Source organism: Thalassophryne amazonica, chromosome 16 (assembly GCF_902500255.1).
Source record: "Thalassophryne amazonica chromosome 16, fThaAma1.1, whole genome shotgun sequence".
Classification (NCBI taxonomy): Eukaryota; Metazoa; Chordata; class Actinopteri; order Batrachoidiformes; family Batrachoididae; genus Thalassophryne; species Thalassophryne amazonica.
Window position 1 is genome coordinate 87443633 of NC_047118.1, and position 22075 is coordinate 87465707.

The window sequence follows — 22075 nt, forward strand, 5'->3', positions numbered from 1 at the left end:
TAGACAGCTCTTTGGTCTTGGCTATGGTGGACAGGTTGGAGTGTGATTGATTGAGTGTGTGAACAGGTGTCTTTTTATACAGATAAGTTCAAACAGGTGCAATTAATACAGGTAAAGAGTGCAGAATAAGAGGGCTTCTTAAAGAAAAATTAACAGGTCTGTGTGAGCCAGAATTCTTGCTGGTTGGTAGGTGTTCAAATACTTATTTGCAGCAGTAACATACAAATAAATTATTAAAAAAATCATACATTGTGATTTCCAGATTTTTTTTAGATTATGTCTCTCACAGTGGACATGCACCTAAGATGAAAATTTCAGACCCCTCCATGATTTCTAAGTGGGAGAACTAGCAAAATTGCAGGGTGTTCAAATACTTTTTTTCCTTACTGTAAGTGGATAATACAGTCTTCACTTCATTCAGGAACATTTGGGTTAAAAATGGGTCTGGTTTCTCACCTTATTGATGAGCCTAAATCATGGTCAGCGTGTAAAAGCTGCAGAATATTTCCTCTTCTGCCTCTATGAGAATTGTATCAAGTGTTGCAGCATGACTGACTGAGGCTCCTTTATTGCATAATTTATTTAGGCGGACAGGCTTTACGTGGGGAGGTGGGGTGACGTAATTATGACCAAAAATCCTCAGTACTTTGCACATTTTGCAAGTTTTGCAGAATGTACATTAGTGACTGTGTGCATCTCTGCAGTTCTTTTCATATTGTGTAAAAACATACACTGTGCGTCTTTGGCTCACCTACGTTTTTAAGCAATTAAACCATGTCTCTTTGTTTACTAGCTACAACAGGTGGACTGATCAGCTGTACAATATTAAAGTCAAAGTAGCATGATCAGACACATTTCAGCGGCACAGATCTGTCCATCTCTTTTTCTTCATGTCCTCTTTCTCACAATCACTGTGAGTTGAAATACATCCGTGTGTATGGCTGTGTCTCTGACTGTGTCAACACTGCATGTCCACTGCACGATCTGTGACCAAATCCACAGGGACATACAGACATGCGTGCCATTGCCACATGATTTTTTTTTTAACCTCCTCAAACATGTTGGAATGCTCTGGATATGCTGACAATATGCTTCCTGTGTCGTCAACTTGTCGTCGTTAGATAGATAGATAGATAGATATTTTAATTATCCAAAAGGAAATTTAACACCCTGTAGCTTAAAACCAGTGGTGGGCACAGATAACCAAAAATTACTTCGATAATAGATAATAAGATAACTGAAAAGTTATCTTTGATAAAGATAAACCGGATAAATCACCCAAAAATGTATCGGAAGTTACAGATAATCGATAACTGATAAAGTCCGGTGTTGTCTATGGACATTTGCAAGTTACTAAACAGCTGAAATTGATTTTTAACACAAAAGCGGTAAAAGATCTAAAGAATAAACAAGAATGTTTGACCATGCTGCATCCTGCAGGAAACAGCACAGACAAATCCTGCAAACACCCACGAAATCAACTCTTTACTAATCATAATCATTTTTCTTTCAACATTCTGCCCTGCTGGAAGCTCTTGTTTACAACAGCGCTCCCACCACAGAGACACACCAAGAGCAGCCATAAGGCCAGCTCTTTATCAATTTCAACACTCCGGTCAGGCGGAGGTCTTGAAAAATAAAGTCATACTAACTTATGGTTTTTGAAAATACTGATAGAATAACTCCATTAATGTCAATTCTGTCATTTGTACAAAGTTAAAATATCATATATCATATGATATATATATATATTATATTATCATATATATCTAATATATCATAATCATATATCTATATCTAATGTTGAATAAGGCACTAATTCTGAGGTTTTGTAACAACACAGACCGCAAAGCATTCTGGGTAAAAGTGCTAAACAGTGATTGGTTCAGTAATCCATTATGGAAACCAACACGTTATGTGACGTGTGTCGTGTGTTGGTTTAAAGATAAATGGCTTTTGTAAAATATTCCATTTTTATTTGTAAAGTTCCCGGTTCAAATCCCACCTCTGCCACTTTCCATGTAATGTGGAGTTGCGTGAGGAAGGGTCCGGTGTAAAACCTGTGCCAATTCATCATGCAGATCCACCTTGGATTTGCTGTGGCGACCCCGAGTGTAAACAAGGGAGCAGCCGAAGGTCTTACTTTTACATTAAACATGTAATCAATAGCTAAGGTTAATTACATGATATCTATATATTCAAATACTTTTGAAATATATGTTTTTATGCTTTTGAACTGTGTATTTGTACCAAATTAAAGGTTTGTTATGTTTATGATTATATTTGCTTTGCTTATTAGTTTAGTTTCTTAGCATGCTGTTATAAAGATGATTTACTTATAATCATTTTCAAAGTGTAAATGTGATGTGTCCCTGTTTCGGTGAGGCCCTGAAGATACACTGAGAAACATCCATATGTTGCAAACAGCATGGAACAGGATGCCAGTACTGACCAAAAACAGTCAGATAAGGAGACTAAACTTGATATGTGGGTATGATTAGACTTGTTTGTCAGAATGTTGTACAATTTTGAGATGTGCTAATATTCTTGTGGTATAACTGCGTGATGAGACTTGCTGACAGTCTTTCAGTTAGCAGCTTTCTGCCCAAAAACAATTTCTTATCAGTTTAGACACAGGTGTCACTTCAGGAGAAGGAGGAAGTAAGAAGACTGCACAGCACGAGTAGGCAGGACCAAAGCCACGAAGCAGAGGATGAAGACCATTCAGATGAAGGACAACACCCAAGTTTAGCATAAAAACACTGTATTAGCATAGAGCAGGGGTAGGCAACCTGTTCCAGAAAGAGCCATGAGGGTGCAGGTTTTCTTTGCAGCCACTGACTCCACCAGGTGATTTTACTGATTAATATCACTTTGAGCAGATGGAATCAGTTAATCAGTGAAATCACCTGGTGGAGTCAGTGGCTGCAAAGAAAACCTGCACCCTCATGGCTCTTTCTGGAACAGGTTGCCTACCCCTGGCATAGAGTATAAAAACAGAGCCCAGCCCACTGTTCGGGGTTCCTCTTTGATGAGAGCTTGCTGGAACACCAGACGCCTGGTTGGAAGTTCTCAGCTCCTGGAACCCTCAGAACGTCTGGGTATGATCTCACTCATTCTGTAAAACTTGCATTCTGTTAAAATTCTGACATTTAAATTCTGTTTAATAAATCTCGGAGTGGTGGTCTCGCCCTCAGAGTAATTATGTTCAAACTTAAATAACTGGACAAAACCATCTTTCAAATCAGCGGACGCGGGATAAGAGAGACAGGGGACAGCGAGGTCACTGGAGACCCCTGAATTATCCCAAGACTAGCTTCAAGGTCTATGTATCTGTGGAACATCCAGCTAAAACAACTGACTCTTGTAGTCTTGCTGGTGCTCTGGCACCCAGAGTCATGCGCTCAGCAAGTGCAGCTTTTGTCAAGAAATGTTGAATCCCTCCTCTGCCATAAGTTGCAAGGAGTGCAAAAATCAAGAAGAGGAAGCGTGGTGAGTGTTTCCCATATCAAGACTGGGGACTTTTCGTTTAATCATAAGGGATATTCCAGCATGAAGCAATGTTGTATTAACACAGTATGTTTGCTCTGTCATGTAATTACAAAATCTATTCAAAGAATGTACTGAAATGTATTGAAAAAGATTGAACTGAAAATGATGAATGATTGTGTAACTGATTAATGTTTAGTTGATGGTGAATTATGTGTAATGTTAATGCTTAGAACAGTTCAGTTATGTGAACAGTGGTGAAATCATTTGGTTTAGGGAAATTTGGCAACACAGAGAGAGAGCTGGAGAATCAGCCCGCTGTGCTTGTGAAATCATGGAGAGGTCATTCTGGTGAGAACTGAACTTGCCCAGGCATGTCCAAACTCAGCAGAAAAGGACGGCATCTCAACTATAAAAGCAAACAAACGGAGCAAAGCTGGGTTATTCCTCTCCTGTCCTCATCTGGATCATGTGGCTGCAGGAATGACCACTCCGAGCTGCTGAACCCAGGATTTTATCAGCTAAAGAAGAGAGTGTTTCGGAGCACTTTTCATCACTAGAAAAAGACTTCAGACAACACCCTGGCAATGCTAAGATGCTAACAGGAGGATCTCCAACCTTCCTTTTCTCTCAAAATTCTTGAAAGGGTAGTTGTAAAACAGCTAACTGATCATCTGCAGAGGAATGGTCTATTTGAAGAGTTTCAGTCAGGGTTTAGAATTCATCATAGTACAGAAACAGCATTAGTGAAGGTTACAAATGATCTTCTTATGGCCTCAGACAGTGGACTCATCTCTGTGCTTGTTCTGTTAGACCTCAGTGCTGCTTTTGATACTGTTGACCATAAAATTTATTACAGAGATTAGAGCATGCCATAGGTATTAAAGGCACTGTGCTGCAGTAGTTTGAATCATATTTATCTAATAGATTACAATTTGTTCATGTAAATGGGGAATCTTCTTCACAGACTAAGGTTAATTATGGAGTTCCACAAGGTTCTGTGCTAGGACCAATTTTATTCACTTTATACATGCTTCCCTTAGGCAGTATTATTAGACAGCATTGCTTAAATTTTCATTGTTACGCAGATGATACCCAGCTTCATCTATCCATGAAGCCAGAGGACACACACCAATTAGCTAAACTGCAGGATTGTCTTACAGACATAAAGACATGGATGACCTCTAATTTCCTGCTTTTAAACTCAGATAAAACTGAAGTTATTGTACTTGGCCTCACAAATCTTAGAAACATGGTGTCTAACCAGATCCTTACTCTGGATGGCATTACCCTGATCTCTAGTAATACTGTGAGAAATCTTGGAGTCATTTTTGATCAGGATATGTCATTCAATGCGCATATTAAACAAATATGTAGGACTGCTTTTTTGCATTTGCGCAATATCTCTAAAATTAGAAAGGTCTTGTCTCAGAGTGATGCTGAAAAACTAATTCATGCATTTTTTCCTCTAGGCTGGACTACTGTAATTCATTATTATCAGGTTGTCCTAAAAGTTCCCTGAAAAGCCTTCAGTTAATTCAAAATGCTGCAGCTAGAGTACTGACAGGGACTAGAAGGAGAGAGCATATCTCACCCATATTGGCCTCTCTTCATTGGCTTCCTGTTAATTGTAGAATAGAATTTAAAATTCTTCTTCTTACTTATAAGTTTTGAATAATCAGGTCCCATCTTATCTTAGGGACCTCATAGTACCATATCACCCCAATAGAGCGCTTCGCTCTCAGACTGCAGGCTTACTTGTAGTTCCTAGGGTTTTTAAGAGTAGAATGGGAGGCAGAGCCTTCAGCTTTCAGGCCTCTCCTGTGGAACCAGCTCCCAGTTCGGATCAGGGAGACAGACACCCTCTCTACTTTTAAGATTAGGCTTAAAACTTTCCTTTTTGCTAAAGCTTATAGTTAGGGCTGGATCAGGTGACCCTGAACCATCCCTTAGTTATGCTGCTATAGACTTAGACTGCTGGGGGGTTCCCATGATGCACTGAGTGTTTCTTACTCTTTTTGCTCTGTATGCACCACTCTGCATTTAATCATGAGTGACTGATCTCTACTCCCCTCCACAGCATGTCTTTTTCCTGGTTCTCTCCCTCAGCCCCAACCAGTCCCAGCAGAAGACTGCCCCTCCCTGAGCCTGGTTCTGGGAGGTTTCTTCCTGTTAAAAGGGAGTTTTTCCTTCCCACTGTTGCCAAGTGCTTGCTCACAGGGGGTCGTTTTGATCGTTGGGGTTTTTCCGTAATTATTGTATGGCTTTTGCCTTGGGGCAACTGTTTGTTGTGATTTGGTGCTATATAAATAAAATTGATTTGATTTGATTTGATACAGGCTACAGAGGTTAACCAATGACCCCTCAGCCAGGGAGGAATCTGCCGACTGAAGACTTCCTCAGCTCCACCACCTAAAACTATCAAGATCCTTGTGGATTACAAATACTTTGGACAAAGGTGGATGTAATCAGAAGAGGATCACAATTTGGCAACAAAGGATAAGCCCACATCCGCCCTTTTCAGGTTTCAAACCCCGCAAAACCTCAGAGAGGTCGCCGCGCTGCGAGATCTCAGTAACATTGAGAACTGCATTGAGACGCTCTGATCACGCTGCACTTTAACCGCTGCACACAGACAACACCATTAACATCGCAACATAAAACTATTTTTATATTGTGCCTAAAACTCTCATGAATATATTCTCTGGGTTTATAGACGTTATTGTGTTTGTTTTATGTAAACATGTGAGAATCACAGTCTGTCTCTCCGTTATTTTCAGTGTGAGCTGCTGTGAGCTACAATTGCTTCTTGATCATGTCGTTCTGGGAGAAAGTGAAGTTTGCTCTTTAATGTCTTGATTATTGTTCTTTACAACACTGTTTGTCCTCTTTGTTCCAGACTAATATATAATATGTCTGAAATTTGGTTTGCGTTTATTAAATTCCACACAGACTAAACGTAGCAGACACGGATTATTTGTTATAATTGTTTTAGCAAGTTTTCAGGGTATCATGCAGCAGTCTCTTATTAACGTGATGAAAAGCATAAAAAATTTTTTGTAGTATAATATTCATTTACAATTGTCATCATGTGGATTCTTTATGTTGTTTTGACTGCAGCAACTCTCTGGCGTGCAACGGAATATGGGATACATGAAAACCCTGGATGGCCAGTGGACTTTCCCTCTCTCTCCCAATTGGACTTTATAATTAATTGAGACTTAACCCAGTCACGTGAGTGTTTAGTTTTAGGATTTTATAATCGGGATTTTATTTAATTATTGTTAAATCATTATTCCAATCATTTTTGATGTGATTTTCTTTTTTAATTGATCTGATCAAAAAGTGATTAAGTGAAAAACCATTTAAACTGCTTGCCAGCACTTGCTAATTCTGCAATAAAAATCAACTTGTAGTTGAAGGGTTGGTTGTGGACAGTGGATTATTGAACCTTCTCAGGGTGTAAAAAGGAAGGTGACTAGGTGTTAACATCAAATAGTTCTGAAGGGTTGGTCAAGTTTAAAGAAATTAAACACATCCCTGAGATCCACTGTACGGATCATTACATCTAAAATCTAGCAATTTCCAAGAGCCCCGATCCATTAGAGGAGAGCTGCCATTAATGGGTGTGGCAGGCTTGTATCCTGGTTCCAGTGGAGGCTATTTGGCTGGGACGCAAGACCAGTTTCAGCGGGATGGACGTCCGGATGGAGGCCGTGAGCGGCTAGACAAATCTCCTCGCCACCAGCTTAAACAGCCTTCGATCAGCCCCGCCATGTAATACCCGTGGGGGACTGAGGGTCGGACCCTTGTGACGGAGAGCTGGTCCAGGTGCCTCCTGCAAAACATGTGGGTGGTACCTCTGGAGTGTGCACAGATCTGACACTTTGTATGCCCTTCTTTTCAAGAACATTTGGTAGTTTGGCACTGCAGGACCAGCAACTGCCTGATGACTTGAGGCAACATCACCTGAACCTCTTTGCATCTGAACAGCATCTGATTGATCATTTACGTCAAACACACCTGAGCAGACATCAGTGCTCTTGAAAAGGTTTCTGCAACTACTTTAAGATTTGTTCAGAGACATCATCAAATGTTTGAAGACAGACTCATTCAAAGACTGGAACACTCTTCTTCATTTATATCTCCAGCACACTGGATATGGATGAGTGCTAACATTTTTTCAGGGCTTAATTCATGCTGTAATCTTTCATTATCATTTTCATGCACTTTTTGGCATAAAACTGAAACCAGTGAATGATGTGTTTTTTAGAATGTCCTCATGTCACTTTGTGTTGGTCCAGGGAGCGTAAAGCTACGGCACAAAACAAGTCACCACAACCAAACTTTCCACCCAAAAAAGTCCCTTCATTGTGATCTTGTGGAGGGAGAGTTGGTCACAGCACAACATGGTTCCCACAGGCATCAAATCTGAAGGGCAAAGGTCATTAATGAATTGGGTAGAACAATATATTTGAGACTCACCATCTCCCAGAAGTAAAGGGCCATGTCCCTGCGGTTCTGCAGGACGGCCCAAATGAAGAGAGAGGGCCAAGGTGAGAGACAACACTGATCTCGATAAGGACACTGTCCATGGAGCATCTTATTCACTTGCTGAGGAGAAGAAAATTGCAGTTATGAGAAGTTCTTCAACCATTCTGAAAACAAGCATCAAGAGGACTGTGGAACAATTTGTGCATCAGGAAACAACACAAAAACACAATGACGAAATGAACACTGAGACTGAATGGAGAGAGAAGAAATGACTGGAAAGTCCCTGCACTGAAAAGAAACTGCATTACTGGCTCTGAAACCGGTGACTTTTCGACAGCGATATGTGGCTCACTTCCACAGTGATAAGTGGCTCATTTCTATAACAATATGTGGCTCACTTCCACAATGATACACGGCTCATTTCTACAATATAATATGTGACTCACTTGAAGACCCAAAGGCTTATGCACATCTTTTATTATTATTTTAGTTCTGCTTTTAACACATTACAGCCTCATTTGCTGAACCAAAAACTAATTCAGTCAGTAAACCCTGTAATTATAAAATGGTTCTATTCTTTTTTTAACAGACAGAATTCAAAATGTCAGAGTATCTCTGATCCAAAAAACATCAGTACTGGCGTACCTCAGGGCTGTGTCAGTTTGCCTGTTCTTTTTACTCTTTATACTAACAATTGCATCAGCCACTTTCATGGAAACCATGTTTTTAAGTTTTCTGATGATACTGCTGTAGCGGAAAGCTGTGGTCAAAACAGACACATCTTCAGTTCCAGGATGGGGCCCCTTTGAATTCCCTTAAACATTGATAAACCCCCTTTCAGCCAGGCCTGGTATATCTCCAGGTGTCAAAGAAGAGACTTTTAAGGCTTGGATCTGTCAACAAACCCCCAACACATTAAGGATTTAGGATTAACCAAAAATCATTCCACAAGAGGCCTGAATGCTTATCAGCCCTACAAACCAGATGTGATTCAACTCTCCCCCTCACATAAAAGAAAAAGCTTTCACAAAAAGACATCTTCACCAAGAATCCTGAAAAGTGGTTTTCCACATAAACCCAAGAGAAAACAGCTCACTGAAAGATTACCCTCAATGGACAATCCTTCCAAAGTTTCCTGGTTAAACTAAACCCAGAATTAAAGATTTTGTACAAAAGCTGAATAACATATCATTTTAACCATGGAGCAAGAGCGACCCCTGTGGGACGATTTGGGAAGAGCAGGATATAAGCGTTCAGCCAATATCAAATGCCCTAACGACATTTTAAAGAAACGATATGCCTTTATATTGTCTGTAACAAAATAACAGGAACAAAAGAACAAAAGAAGAAAAAGAAACATGTCACTCCTTTCTGTTATGCCTGAAGTTTTATATTGATGGGTATACTCTGCATTTGGGAAGGTTCACCTTACGTGTTCTCTTTCATATTGTGTGTGGTATATAATTCTAGGTAAACATTTATAAGATTTATTCTGCAGGATGATTTGGTTTCAAAAGCGGAATGTTGGAACCTCGCTGATTTAGATATATAAAAATGAGACAAAGGACCCAGAAATTACCTTACGCCGAATTCTTGGGGATGGAGCTTATTTAACCCTGTTAAAAGGGCCCGCGCTCTGCCCTTACGCTTCTCTCTTACGCTTTTACTCTTCTACTCTGTACGTCTCTCTTCCTCTATCACCTTCTTCTTTAAAGACGTGCCTCGCCGTCCAGATTTATGACCCTTTGTCTGAAGCTACGTGCTACCTAAGATTTTCATTCTTGTTGGCTTACCGACAAGAATTTATTTTTTCCGACAGATAACGTTGCAACCTTTGTCAAGTTAAACGCGCTGGACGCAATTAACTTCCTTTTTCGAATTTCAAATTAAGACCCTTTTTCTTTTTAAAACTCCAAATTCCTTTTCAAACCTTTTCTTCTAAAGTCAACTCTTTTTGCATTGAATTCTGATTTCGACCAAGCTTCCAAAAGACGACGACGAAAGACGAATTTTTGATTTTTGATAGAGAATAAGACGCTCAAACTTTATTCTGACGAGCCATACGCCAGAGCGCTGCAGAAGAAGAAAACATCCAGGTCAGCTGAGACGTCTCAGAGATTTGATCTGCCACCGGAAAACACAGCGTTCATCTCCGCTACTGACGAGACCGAGCGGGTCGGACCGGCAGAACCGTTGTCGAGGTCCCCGACGAAGTTGTGTGGTGGACAGAGCGTCGACTGAACCAGACGACTCCAGCATCGGACCTCACGGAGACTCGCTGCACTGCGCAAAGTAAGATCCAGGCTTTGGTTGTCAGATGAACAGAGTGGCTTTATTTAACTCTATTCAAAATCATTAACTCGCTCTCTGGTTAACAAATACCAAAGTAAACCACCTGTTACATTAGGACGAATTTTACTCCAAAACTCCCGCTACGAAACCAAATGATCAGAACATCGTATAATCATTGCTAATTGAATGTCGTCATAATCACTGTGATATGTCCTGTTATTTAACTCCTGCCAGGGTTAAATAAATATCTTAAACTTGTGAAGTTGTCTGTGATTTTTGTATGGTTTTACAGAGGGTGTCGGATCTGACCTGCGGAGTTTACTCCTAAAGAAGTTTGAGACTGATTAATTAAACTGATTAATTATACTGAAACTGATTAATTAAATTGAGACTAATCAATTATTAATGCTTAAATAGTAAGTACCTATACTTTGAACTAGGTGGTGCCCCAACATTAAAATTATCCACAAGTGATAATTTTCCATATTCTAAAACATTATTATATTCATCCTGTAGACCCCTCCTTTCTCTACACTGCCATCCTTAGTCTGCTTTACAAAGACTCAGATCCATCACTGTACTTTGAGGTGCAGTCTTTTGTCCACTGGTGTGATGCTAACTTTCTTACTATAAATGTAAAGAAAACTAAGGAGATGATAATTGACCCTCGTTCTATTGGTGATCATACCCCTCTGGTAATCCATGATGAAGGAATCAATCAGGTCGGCTTTTACAGGTATCTAGGCATTTACTTACATAACCAGTTTAGCTGGGAAGCACATGTCAATCATTTATGCTCCTGTTTACAGCAGAGGTTATATTTTCTGCGCAGACTCGGGGTGTTTGGGGTTGATCGGAACATCTTGTTTCTGTTTTATCAGGCTGCTTTGGAAAGCATTATCCGGTACGGGATGTCATCTTGGTAAGGTAATCTCTCTGTTCAGTTAAAATCTAAGCTTGCTCATCTGGTGAAGACTGCTATGAAAGTTGTAGGGAGGACGGGAAACTCTTCCTATCATCATGATCATGTCTACACGTTACTTGGATCACTTCTGCAACGTTACGTGGCTCAGTTTGACAGCGAAACGTGGCTCAGTTTGACAGCGAAACGTGGCTCACATCTACAGCGAACGTGGCTCACATCTACAGCGATAAGTGGCTCACATCTACCGCGATAAGTGGCTCACATCTACAGCGATAAGTGGCTCACATCTACAGCGATAAGTGGCTCACATCTACAGCGATAAGTGGCTCACATCTACATCGATAAGTGGCTCACTGCCACAATGATACGTGGCTCACTTCTACAGCGATACGTGGCTCACTTCCACGATATGTGACACACTTCCAAACCACCATAACTGTCCTAACTTCCACAATGATACATGGCTCACTTCCACAGCGATACAGTGCTCACTTCCACAATGATACGTGGCTCACTTCCACGATATGTGACTCACTTCCACAACGTCAAGTGTCTAACTTCCACAATGATACACGGCTCACTTCCACGATACGTAGCTCACTTCCACAGCGATATGTGTTTCCTCCCCTCTCCTCTCTTCCTTTTCTGTTCTCTATTCTGCTCTGACCTTCAAAATCCCAGCTTCACCAGACTGTGAATTCTTCAAATTAAAATTTGATTAACCATTGAAATGATCAGCTGGTCTCTCAACGCTGTTGACACCTTTTTTCGACAAGGAAATCAGGGCTGGTACCAAAATCTTGTCCCCCTCATCTGTCCGTCATGGTTAATGAGTTGGGCAAGCCAACAATCTCAGACAGTGTTAAGTCTTAAACTCAAAAGCAAAATGGATACCATTTTGGAGCATATCGCTGCATTGCAAAGGAATGTGTTGTTGAGGACCAGAGACCGACTTCATAAACTTGGACTAAGACAGTCAGAGATGCAGTAAATGGAATTCTTTATCTCTCCGCCTAACATCAACATGGTAGCCTTATCGGCTCCTGAAGGTCAAATGCCCTGGTCTTACCACAGAAGGATCTATGGCCTTAAGCCCCGTTTACACACAGACGGTAAGAGCTCCCGGAAGTGTCCCCGGAAGAGTTTTTGGCCGTCTTAAGGATGAACGCCGTTGTTGCCGGCACTAGGGGGCGTGGCTTAGTTCCGGCTTTACCGGGAATCGTCGGAAAAATTATTCAACATGTCGAATAATTCCAGGAGCGCTCCCGGGAGACCTCCCGTGAAGACAGCGACAACGCGAACAACGACGTTTGATACTTTTTAATCGCCGTTCATCCTGCCGCTTCCTGTAGTGCCGCCGTTTCTCGTCGTGCCGCGATGACCAATCAGGGACTGAATATGTAGTGACGTGGAGATGTCTGGAGTTTAAAGATGTGAACATATCGTGTATCTGGTAGCAGCCTGTGAGCAGGACTTATGTCTCTTTTGTCCTTTATTTTACAATCATGACAGAGATTTGGAGCCAGCAGCAGCACCACAGCAGCGTGGAGCGGAGTTTCTTTTTATTTTTATTTTATGTGCGTGCGCACAGCGAATCGTCCTGGAGATTATTTTGCTTATTAGCTACACAGATGTATAATAAAGCAAATGGTGACTGGCTTCTAAACACAATTATGACAGAGTTTTTGGGGGGGAAAGAGTGAAGGAGCAGCCCGCAGCAAACAGCAGCAGGGAGCGGAGTTTCTTTTTTCTTTCTTTTTTTTTACGTGCGCGCGAGCGAATTGTCTGTAGAGAATATTTATTAATTAACTACACAGATGTATAATAAGCAAATGATGACTGGTTTCTAAACACAATTATGACACAGTTTTCTGGGGGAAAGAGCGAGGAGGAGCCCCGCTGTGCGCGCTCCTCCCCTTTCCACCGCGAAAACAGCCGGAACTACCACGAACTTTGGTCTACGTACTACTCGCCGACAAAACCGTCTATGTGTAACCTGGGCTTTAGTGAAGGAATTCGGCACCCCCATCTTATCTGTCTACCCCCTCCCCCAGCCAGCTGTTGCCTAGCAATGTCAGACTTAAGCCCCTTTCACACCGGGGCTGCTCCCAGTTGCTTCCTGTGGTGTCATGATGACACAGGAATATCTGCGTCAGGTGCATGCAGCAAGGGGCAGAGAGGAGGTGAGAACACAGCCTGCAGGATTTCTGCACAGAGAAGTCAGAGTGCACAGTTTGGCTGCAGACAAACTGTGCACTCTGACTTCTCTTCTACTTTATATTTGTTCTTGTGCAGAGCTGCAGGGCTGCGCTCTGAGTTCTGTTATAGATTATCTTTCGTCCTTGACCGCGAGATGCGTCCGTAAAAGCAAATGTGGAGATGTCTGGAGTTCTACTTGATGTTGACATGTCCTGTCTCAGGACTCCTTTTTTTGTCCTTTTTTAACTGTGATGAGAGAGTTTGAGCAGAGAACAAGGAACTAATGCCTGCAGCCAGACTTTTTTTTTTCTTTTAATTATTCACGTGTGCGCGTGAACGAACGTCCATGAGTGGACTAGAGATGTCCGGACTTTTTACTGGATGTCTCTGGCAATCAGTCTGTGAGCAGGACTTTTATGGATTTTATTTAAACACATTTGTGAGAGAAGAAGCTGCTGCTGACTCACAGTGCCTCTCTTCACCAGACAGCTCCACACAGAGAAGGAGCTGGTCTTTTTTTTTTTCAGCGTGTAGTTTTTACTGCACACACTTTTTACTTAATGCACACACGGACAGAAACTGACATAAACATAACTCATATGCCCACTCGCACATGGACAGTGACTGATACACATTGCTTCCACCCCCCCACCCCTCCTTTGTATTCCTGTCCCCATCCCCCACCCCATCCTGGCCTCCTCTCACACCCACTTCCCTTCCCCATCAAGGGCTGCAGCAGCTCCCCGTTCCCACCCACATTTACATTTCCTCAACTTGTGTGATGGACTGTTTCAAAGTTTAGTGTATATAAACAATCAAATGTATATGTGTGATTGTTTTAATTCTGATGTGTGCCATTATCACATTCAACTCGTAATCATTGTGGATTAAAGTGTCCCTGCCACGCCATGACGTTTTTACATATTCTTGAAGAATAAAAAAAGCTTTTTCCACATGTTGTCTTTGTTTTTTTTACCATAAAATTACACTGAACAAGTATTTAGATGCTTTGTTACTCATTTGAGAATTTGAATTTACCACCTCTGACTTGACCTACTTTTTCGCTGTGACAGATGTGACGTCATTTGAGTAAATGTGTCGCAGCGCGGCTTTGTTTACCAACACGGCAAACACGGCCAGCGAAGGCATAGTGCACGATTATAGCAAAGATTTAAGTGACATATCGATTGTTTTTGAAGAAGATGACGAAGACATCACATCCGTCGCAGCGAAAAAAGTAGGTCAACTCAGAGGCGGAAAATTCAAATTCTCAGATGAGTAACGAAACATCTAAATCCTTGTTCAGTGTAATTTTATGGTAAAAAAAAACAAAGACAACATGTGGAAAAAGCTTTTTTATTCTTCAAGAATATGTAAAACGTCATGGCGTGGCAGGGACACTTTAATTACTGTATATTTGTCTGAAGTACTTGGGTGTGAAATGAATTGCCCTCTTAGGGATCAATAAAGTTGTCTGAATCTGAATCCCTTCCACAGTGATATGTGGCTCAATTCCTCAGTGAAATGTGGCTCGCTTCTACAATAAGTGGCTCACTTCCACAGCAAAACATTGATCACTTTCAGGCAATTTGTGGATCACTTCCCCAACAATATGTGGCACCACAACGATACTTGGCTCATGTCCACAATGAAACGTGGTTCAATTTGACAGGGATACCTGGCTCACTTCCACAACAACATGTAGCTCACTACCACAACTATACATGGCTCACTTCCTCACCAATGCACGGCTGCTTCCTCAACAACCGCGGCTCACTTCCACAGCAAACATAGCTCACGTCCTTGACAATACATGGCTCCTTCCACAACAATATGCAGTTCACTTCCACAATGATACCTGGCACACATCCACAGCGATACCTGGCTCACTTCCACAGCAATACAACTGCTCACTTCCACAGCAACCCAAGGAAACAACATTTTGTCCGGAGGCCTATTTGCCAACAATCATACAGTGTTGAAAGAACATGGTTTTTATGCATAGTGACTAAGATTTTTCATTTCATTTATTAATTCATTTCGAGCAGTGGAACAAAATACATGAACCTAGTACATATTAAACAATCTGATACATTTCATTTTGCTTGAAAAGGAGTGGGAAGAAGAAAACTTATGGAATCCCACCCCTATCTTACATTAATAGTTAACTATATTTGACTTCCAATTTCCATATCAGTTGAGAAAAACAACAAAAAAACACACACAAAAACAAAATAAATAACACACCAAAATAAGAAACAAGTCATTCACATCGAAAATATTGATAACTAAATGAAGAGTAGATTAGTAAATACAATAAATGTTCATATAAGAAACGACAAGCTACATACCAACAATGTAAGAACAATGTTACCAACAATGGTAATACAATAGAAAGAACTCACCATACCAACGATGGTAAGGAAACTTCAGGTGTCAAACACAACACTGATACAGACAAGTGCACAACAAGACATTTAAACTCTACTATGACTGTATTCTGACCAAACTGCATTTTTATACAAGGACTTAAATTTGTGAATATTTGGGCAAAGCTTTCGCTGTAGATCCAGAGCATTCCACATTTTGACCCCACATACTGTCACACAAAAACTTTTACAAGTGGTTTGTACCTTAGGTAAAATAAAATTTCCATTACCTCTCAGATTATGAATCTTCTCTTTGTGAGAAAATAATTTTTGCACATTTTTTGGAAGTTGATTATTGAATGCTTTAAATAACATAATTACAGTACAGTATTTTACAAGGTCATGAAATTTTAATAATTTGGACTGGATAAAAAGATTATGGGTGTGCTCAAAGAATCCAACCTATGAATAATCCGCATGGCTCTTTTTTGCAGTAAGAATAGCGGATTTGTTGAACATTTATAGTTATTGCCCCATATTTCGACACAGTATGTGAAATAGGGGAGAACCAGAGAACAATATAAAATATGGAGCGCTGTTGGTCAAGGAACTGCTTAGCTTGTTTATAATAGAGAGATTCTTAGATATTTTAGTTTTTATGTGCCTGATGTGGGCTTTCCATGATAATTTGCTATCCATAATTACACCAAGAAATTTGTTTTCCGATACATTTTCAATTTGTACACCATCAATAATAATTTGAAATTCATTTCTATGTTTATAATTACCAAAAATCATAGCTTTTGTTTTACTTAGATTTAACAGTAATTTATTGGTGTCCATCCATTTCTTTAATTTATTCATTTCCAAATTCACAGTTTCCAGAAGCTTGTTATAATCTAACTACCATAGAAGATGTTTGTGTCATCAGCAAAGATAATTAGCTTTAAGAATTTGATGCATTGAATATAACATTAATGTAAAGATTGAACAAAATTGGACGCAGCACTGACCCCTGGGGGACACCACAGGTAATACCAAGATGTTCAGATGCGTAATCTCCCATTTTCACATACTGTATCCTTCCGGTCAGATAATTTCGTATCCATTTCCCCGCTACTCCTCTGATTCTATAATTTTCAAGTTTGCCAACCAAACTTGAGTGGTTAATCGTATCAAACGCCTTTTTAAAATCAATAAAGATACCAACTGCATATTTATTGGTCCAGAGCATTTGTTATTTCTTCTACAGCCTCCATTATTGCCATAGAAGTAGTTCTTTTGGACATAAACCATATTGACTTTCATTTATTATTTGATGTTTTGTTAATGAAATTTTCAAGACGAAAAGTGAATAATTTTTCCAAAATTTTTGAAACTGAGGGAGGAGGGGAGATTGGACGATAATTGGTAAAAGTGTGTTTGTTTCCATTTTAAATAATGGTATCACTTTTGCCATTTTCATTTTACTAGGAAAACAACCAGACTGGAAAGACAAGTTGCAAATATGAGCGAATGGAATTACAATATTGTCAACAATTCTCTTTACTAAAGACATGTCAATACCATCACACTCTGTGGAATATTTACTTTTACATTTGAGAATTACTTTTTACTTCCTGTTCACTGGGTTGCAGAGAGAAACATTGAAAATGGATTCTTAATCATAGTGTCATTTGCTAAGGGCTGACTTTGGGAATGGTCTGGAAGTCCAGCAGACAGCTCCGGACCAACATTCACAAAAAAAAATGGTTAAAATTGTTAACTATATTTTCCATATCATGCTTATTTCCACTTACATTTTCAAAATAGTTGGGGTACTCAGTTTTTGTTGAGCCCTGTTTAATAATACCATTTAGTATCTCCCATGTCTTCTTTATATTGCATTTGTTTAAAATATAACTGCTGAGCATTTCTAATTACACTCAACAAAATATAAACGCAACACTTTTGGTTTTGCTCCCATTTTGTATGAGATGAACTCAAAGATCTAAACTTTTTCCACATACACAATATCACCATTTCCCTCAAATATTGTTCACAAACCAGTCTAAATCTGTGATAGTGAGCACTTCTCCTTTGCTGAGATAATCCATCCCACCTCACAGGTGTGATATACCAAGATGCTGATTAGACACCATGATTAGTGCACAGGTGTGCCTTAGACTGTCCACAATAAAAGGCCACTCTGAAAGGTGCAGTTTTGTTTTATTGGGGGGGTACCAGTCAGTATTGCTGGTGTGACCACCATTTGCCTTCATGCAGTTGCAACACATCTCCTTTGCATAGAGTTGATCAGGTTGTCAATTGTGGCCTGTGGAATGTTGGTCCACTCCTCTTCAATGGCTGTGCGAAGTTGTGGATATTGGCAGGAACTGGTACACGCTGTCGTATACGCCGGTCCAGAGCATCCCGAACATGCTCAATGGGTGACATGTCCGGTGAGTATGCCAGCCATGCAAGAACTGGGACATTTTCAGCTCCAAGAATTGTATACAGATCCTTGCAACATGGGGCCGTGCATTATCCTGCTGCAACATGAGGTGATGTTCTTGGATGTATGGCACAACAATGGGCCTCAGGATCTCGTCACGGTATCTCTGTGCATTCAAAATGCCATCAATAAATGCACCTGTGTTCTTCGTCCATAACAGACGCCTGCCCATACCATAACCCCCCACCGCCACCGTGGGCCACTCGATCACCACATTGACATCAGAAAACCGCTCACCCACACGACGCCACACACGCTGTCTGCCATCTGCGCTGAACAGTGTGAACCGGGATTCATCCGTGAAGAGAACACCTCTCCAACGTGCCAAACGCCAGCGAATGTGAGCATTTGCCCACTCAAGTCGGTTACGACGACGAACTGGAGTCAGGTCGAGATCCCGATGAGGACGACAAGCATGCAGATGAGCTTCCCTGAGACGGTTTCTGACAGTTTGTGCAGAAATTCTTTGGTTATGCAAACCGATTGTTTCAGCAGCTGTCCGAGTGGCTGGTCTCAGACGATCTTGGAGGTGAACATGCTGGATGTGGAGGTCCTGGGCTGGTGTGGTTACACGTGGTCTGCGGTTGTGAGGCTGGTTGGATGTACTGCCAAATTCTCTGAAACGCCTTTGGAGACGGCTTATGGTAGAGAAATGAACATTCAATACACGAGCAACAGCTCTGGTTGACATTCCTGCTGTCAGCATGCCAATTGCACGCTCCCTCAAATCTTGTGACATCTGTGGCATTGTGCTGTGTGATAAAACTGCACCTTTCAGAGTGGCCTTTTATTGTGGGCAGTCTAAGGCACACCTGTGCACTAATCATGGTGTCTAATCAACATCTTTATATGGCACACCTGTGAGGTGGGATGGATTATCTCAGCATGGAGAAGTGCTCACTATCACAGATTTAGACTGGTTTGTGAACAATATTTGAGGGAAATGGTGATGTTGTGTATGTGGAAAAAGTTTTAGATCTTTGAGTTCATCTCATACAAAATGGGAGCAAAACCAAAAGTGTTGCTTTTATATTTTTGTTGAGTGTATATCAGTCAGTTTGTTTTTGTATGTCTTGTATCTGAGTTCAGCATCTTGATTTTTAGATTTGATAAACAATTTGTACAGATTTTGCTTTTTTTTTTTTTAACACACATTGAATATTCCTTTTGTAAGCCAGGGGCTATTAATTGATTTCTTCTTTATACAGTATTCTTTGACTGGACAGTGTTTGTTATACAAAGAGATAAAAGTCTTCAGAAAATGTCATAAGCTTGATCAACATTTGTTTCAGAGATAACAATCTTTAAGAGCGTCCTGATCTTTAAGAGCGGTTGTTGAAAGCATCAATGTTTTCTTCAGTTCTTATTCGCTTAAAAGTCACCTTCTTATCCTGTTTGACCTTATTGAGCTTGCAGTCACACAGAGTAAAAACAGGTAATGATCAGTGATGTCACACAGTAGTAAGCCACTAAGTGTAGGAACCCCAATATTATTAGTAAAGATATTATCAATCAAAGTAGCACTGTGTGATGTTATTCTACTTGGTTTAGTAACTGTGGGATACAGAGACAAACTGTACATTGTGTCTAAAAAGTCGTCTGTTGCTTTATGTCTAGATGGATTCAGAAGGTCAATATTGAGATCACCACAGATGAATAATTGTTTATGGTTGAAAGTTGAAAACCTTTCTTCCATAATTTTAGTAAAAATATCAATATTTGATCCAGGTGAACGATACACACAACTTCCTATGACATTTTTCTGCTTTCCATTACAAATTTCAATAGTTACACATTCCATAATGTCATCTATCGCAAAAGACATATTATCAATAACCTTGTATATTAAGGATTTGTGGATAAGTAGTGCTATTCCACCTCCTGTTTTGGTTTCTCTATTTATTCCTTAGCTCATAACCCATCAAGACTAAAATTCATATCTCTGTCATTGCTAATCCAGGTTTCTGTAATTGCAATAATACTGAATGGGAAATTGAAATTGTGCAAATAATCTTTAATAGAACTAAAACTGGTAACTGAAGACTAAAGAACTAACGATAAATAAACGAGAACTAAAAGATACTGAACTTTACAGAATAATTGTACACAGACTGACCTTTAAAGTCCTTTGTAGGATTTATTACAATTTCTATGGGTTCTGGGGTTTTTTTGGGTCACCCTGTATTTAGACATTGTTGACAGACAGGAAGGAAGGAAGTGCGTTTTGTGTGTGTGTGTGGGGGGGGGGTGGTGATTGCTGAGGATATTGTTGCGAAAGCCCCTTTCACATTGGCGTATTCGCAGAGCTGCTCACTGTGGTGTATCATCTACGCTGAGATAAGCAGCTCTCCGCCCACTTTTAGCAGCTCTACGTTGAGTTTTTTCTCCCTACGCAGCAGTATGTTGAGGGCTACGTGCGAAGGACGGAAGAAATTAAACATGCTTAATTTTCTTCAGCGTGTAGCGCTGGACACAGTTTTGAGCAGGTCTGCGCAGCACAGGGTTACTGCATGCAAGTCTGTGCAACACTGCGCTTCTGTACCCATCCAAAAAACTGAGTGCTAAATCAAATCAAATCAATTTTATTTATATAGCGCCAAATCACAACAAACAGTTGCCCCAAGGCGCTTTATATTGTAAGGCAAAGCCATACATAATTACGGAAAAACCCCAACGGTCAAAACGACCCCCTGTGAGCAAGCACTTGGCGACAGTGGGAAGGAAAAACTCCCTTTTAACTGGAAGAAACCTCCAGCAGAACCAGGCTCAGGGAGGGGCAGTCTTCTGCTGGGACTGGTTGGGGCTGAGGGAGAGAATCAGGAAAAAGACATGCTGTGGAAGAGAGCAGAGATCAATCACTAATGATTAAATGCAGAGTGGTGCATACAGAGCAAAAGAGAAAGAAACACACAGTGCATCATGGGAACCCCCCAGCAGTCTAAGTCTATAGCAGCATAACTAAGGGATGGTTCAGGGTCACCTGATCCAGCCCTAACTATAAGCTTTAGCAAAAAGGAAAGTTTTAAGCCTAATCTTAAAAGTAGAGAGGGTGTCTGTCTCCCTGATCCGAATTGGGAGCTGGTTCCACAGGAGAGGAGCCTGAAAGCTGAAGGCTCTGCCTCCCATTCTACTCTTAAAAACCCTAGGAACTACAAGTAAGCCTGCAGTCTGAGAGCGAAGCGCTCTATTGGGGTGATATGGTACTATGAGGTCCCTAAGATAAGATGGGACCTGATTATTCAAAACCTTATAAGTAAGAAGAAGAATTTTAAATTCTATTCTACAATTAACAGGAAGCCAATGAATAGAAGCCAATATGGGTGAGATATGCTCTCTCCTTCTAGTCCCTGTCAGTACTCTAGCTGCAGCATTTTGAATTAACTGAAGGCTTTTCAGGGAAGTTTTAGGACAACCTGATAATAATGAATTACAGTAGTCCAGCCTAGAGGAAATAAATGCATGAATTAGTTTGTCAGCATCACTCTGAGACAAGACCTTTCTAATTTTAGAGATATTGCGCAAATGCAAAAAAGCAGTCCTACATATTTGTTTAATATGCGCATTGAATGACATATCCTGATCAAAAATTACTCCAAGATTTCTCACAGTATTACTAGAGGTCAGGGTAATGCCATCCAGAGTAGGGATCTGGTTAGACACCATGTTTCTAAGATTTGTGGGGCCAAGTACAATAACTTCAATTTTATCTGAGTTTAAAAGCAGGAAATTAGAGGTCATCCATGTCTTTATGTCTGTAAGACATTCCTGCAGTTTAGCTAATTGGTGTGTGTCCTCTGGCTTCATGGATAGATA

At 40.5% G+C, this 22075-nt stretch overlaps 1 protein-coding gene across 1 annotated transcript in view; it reads right to left on the reverse strand.

Annotated features, from left to right (window-relative positions):
- trpm4a (transient receptor potential cation channel, subfamily M, member 4a) overlaps window positions 1-22075 on the reverse strand; it is a 505210-nt gene that overhangs the window by 259401 nt on the left and 223734 nt on the right. The window contains exon 13 of the mRNA XM_034189807.1: window positions 7975-8103. Within this exon, the coding sequence (XP_034045698.1) occupies window positions 7975-8103 (129 nt within the window). The remainder of the gene's footprint in view (window positions 1-7974; window positions 8104-22075) is intronic.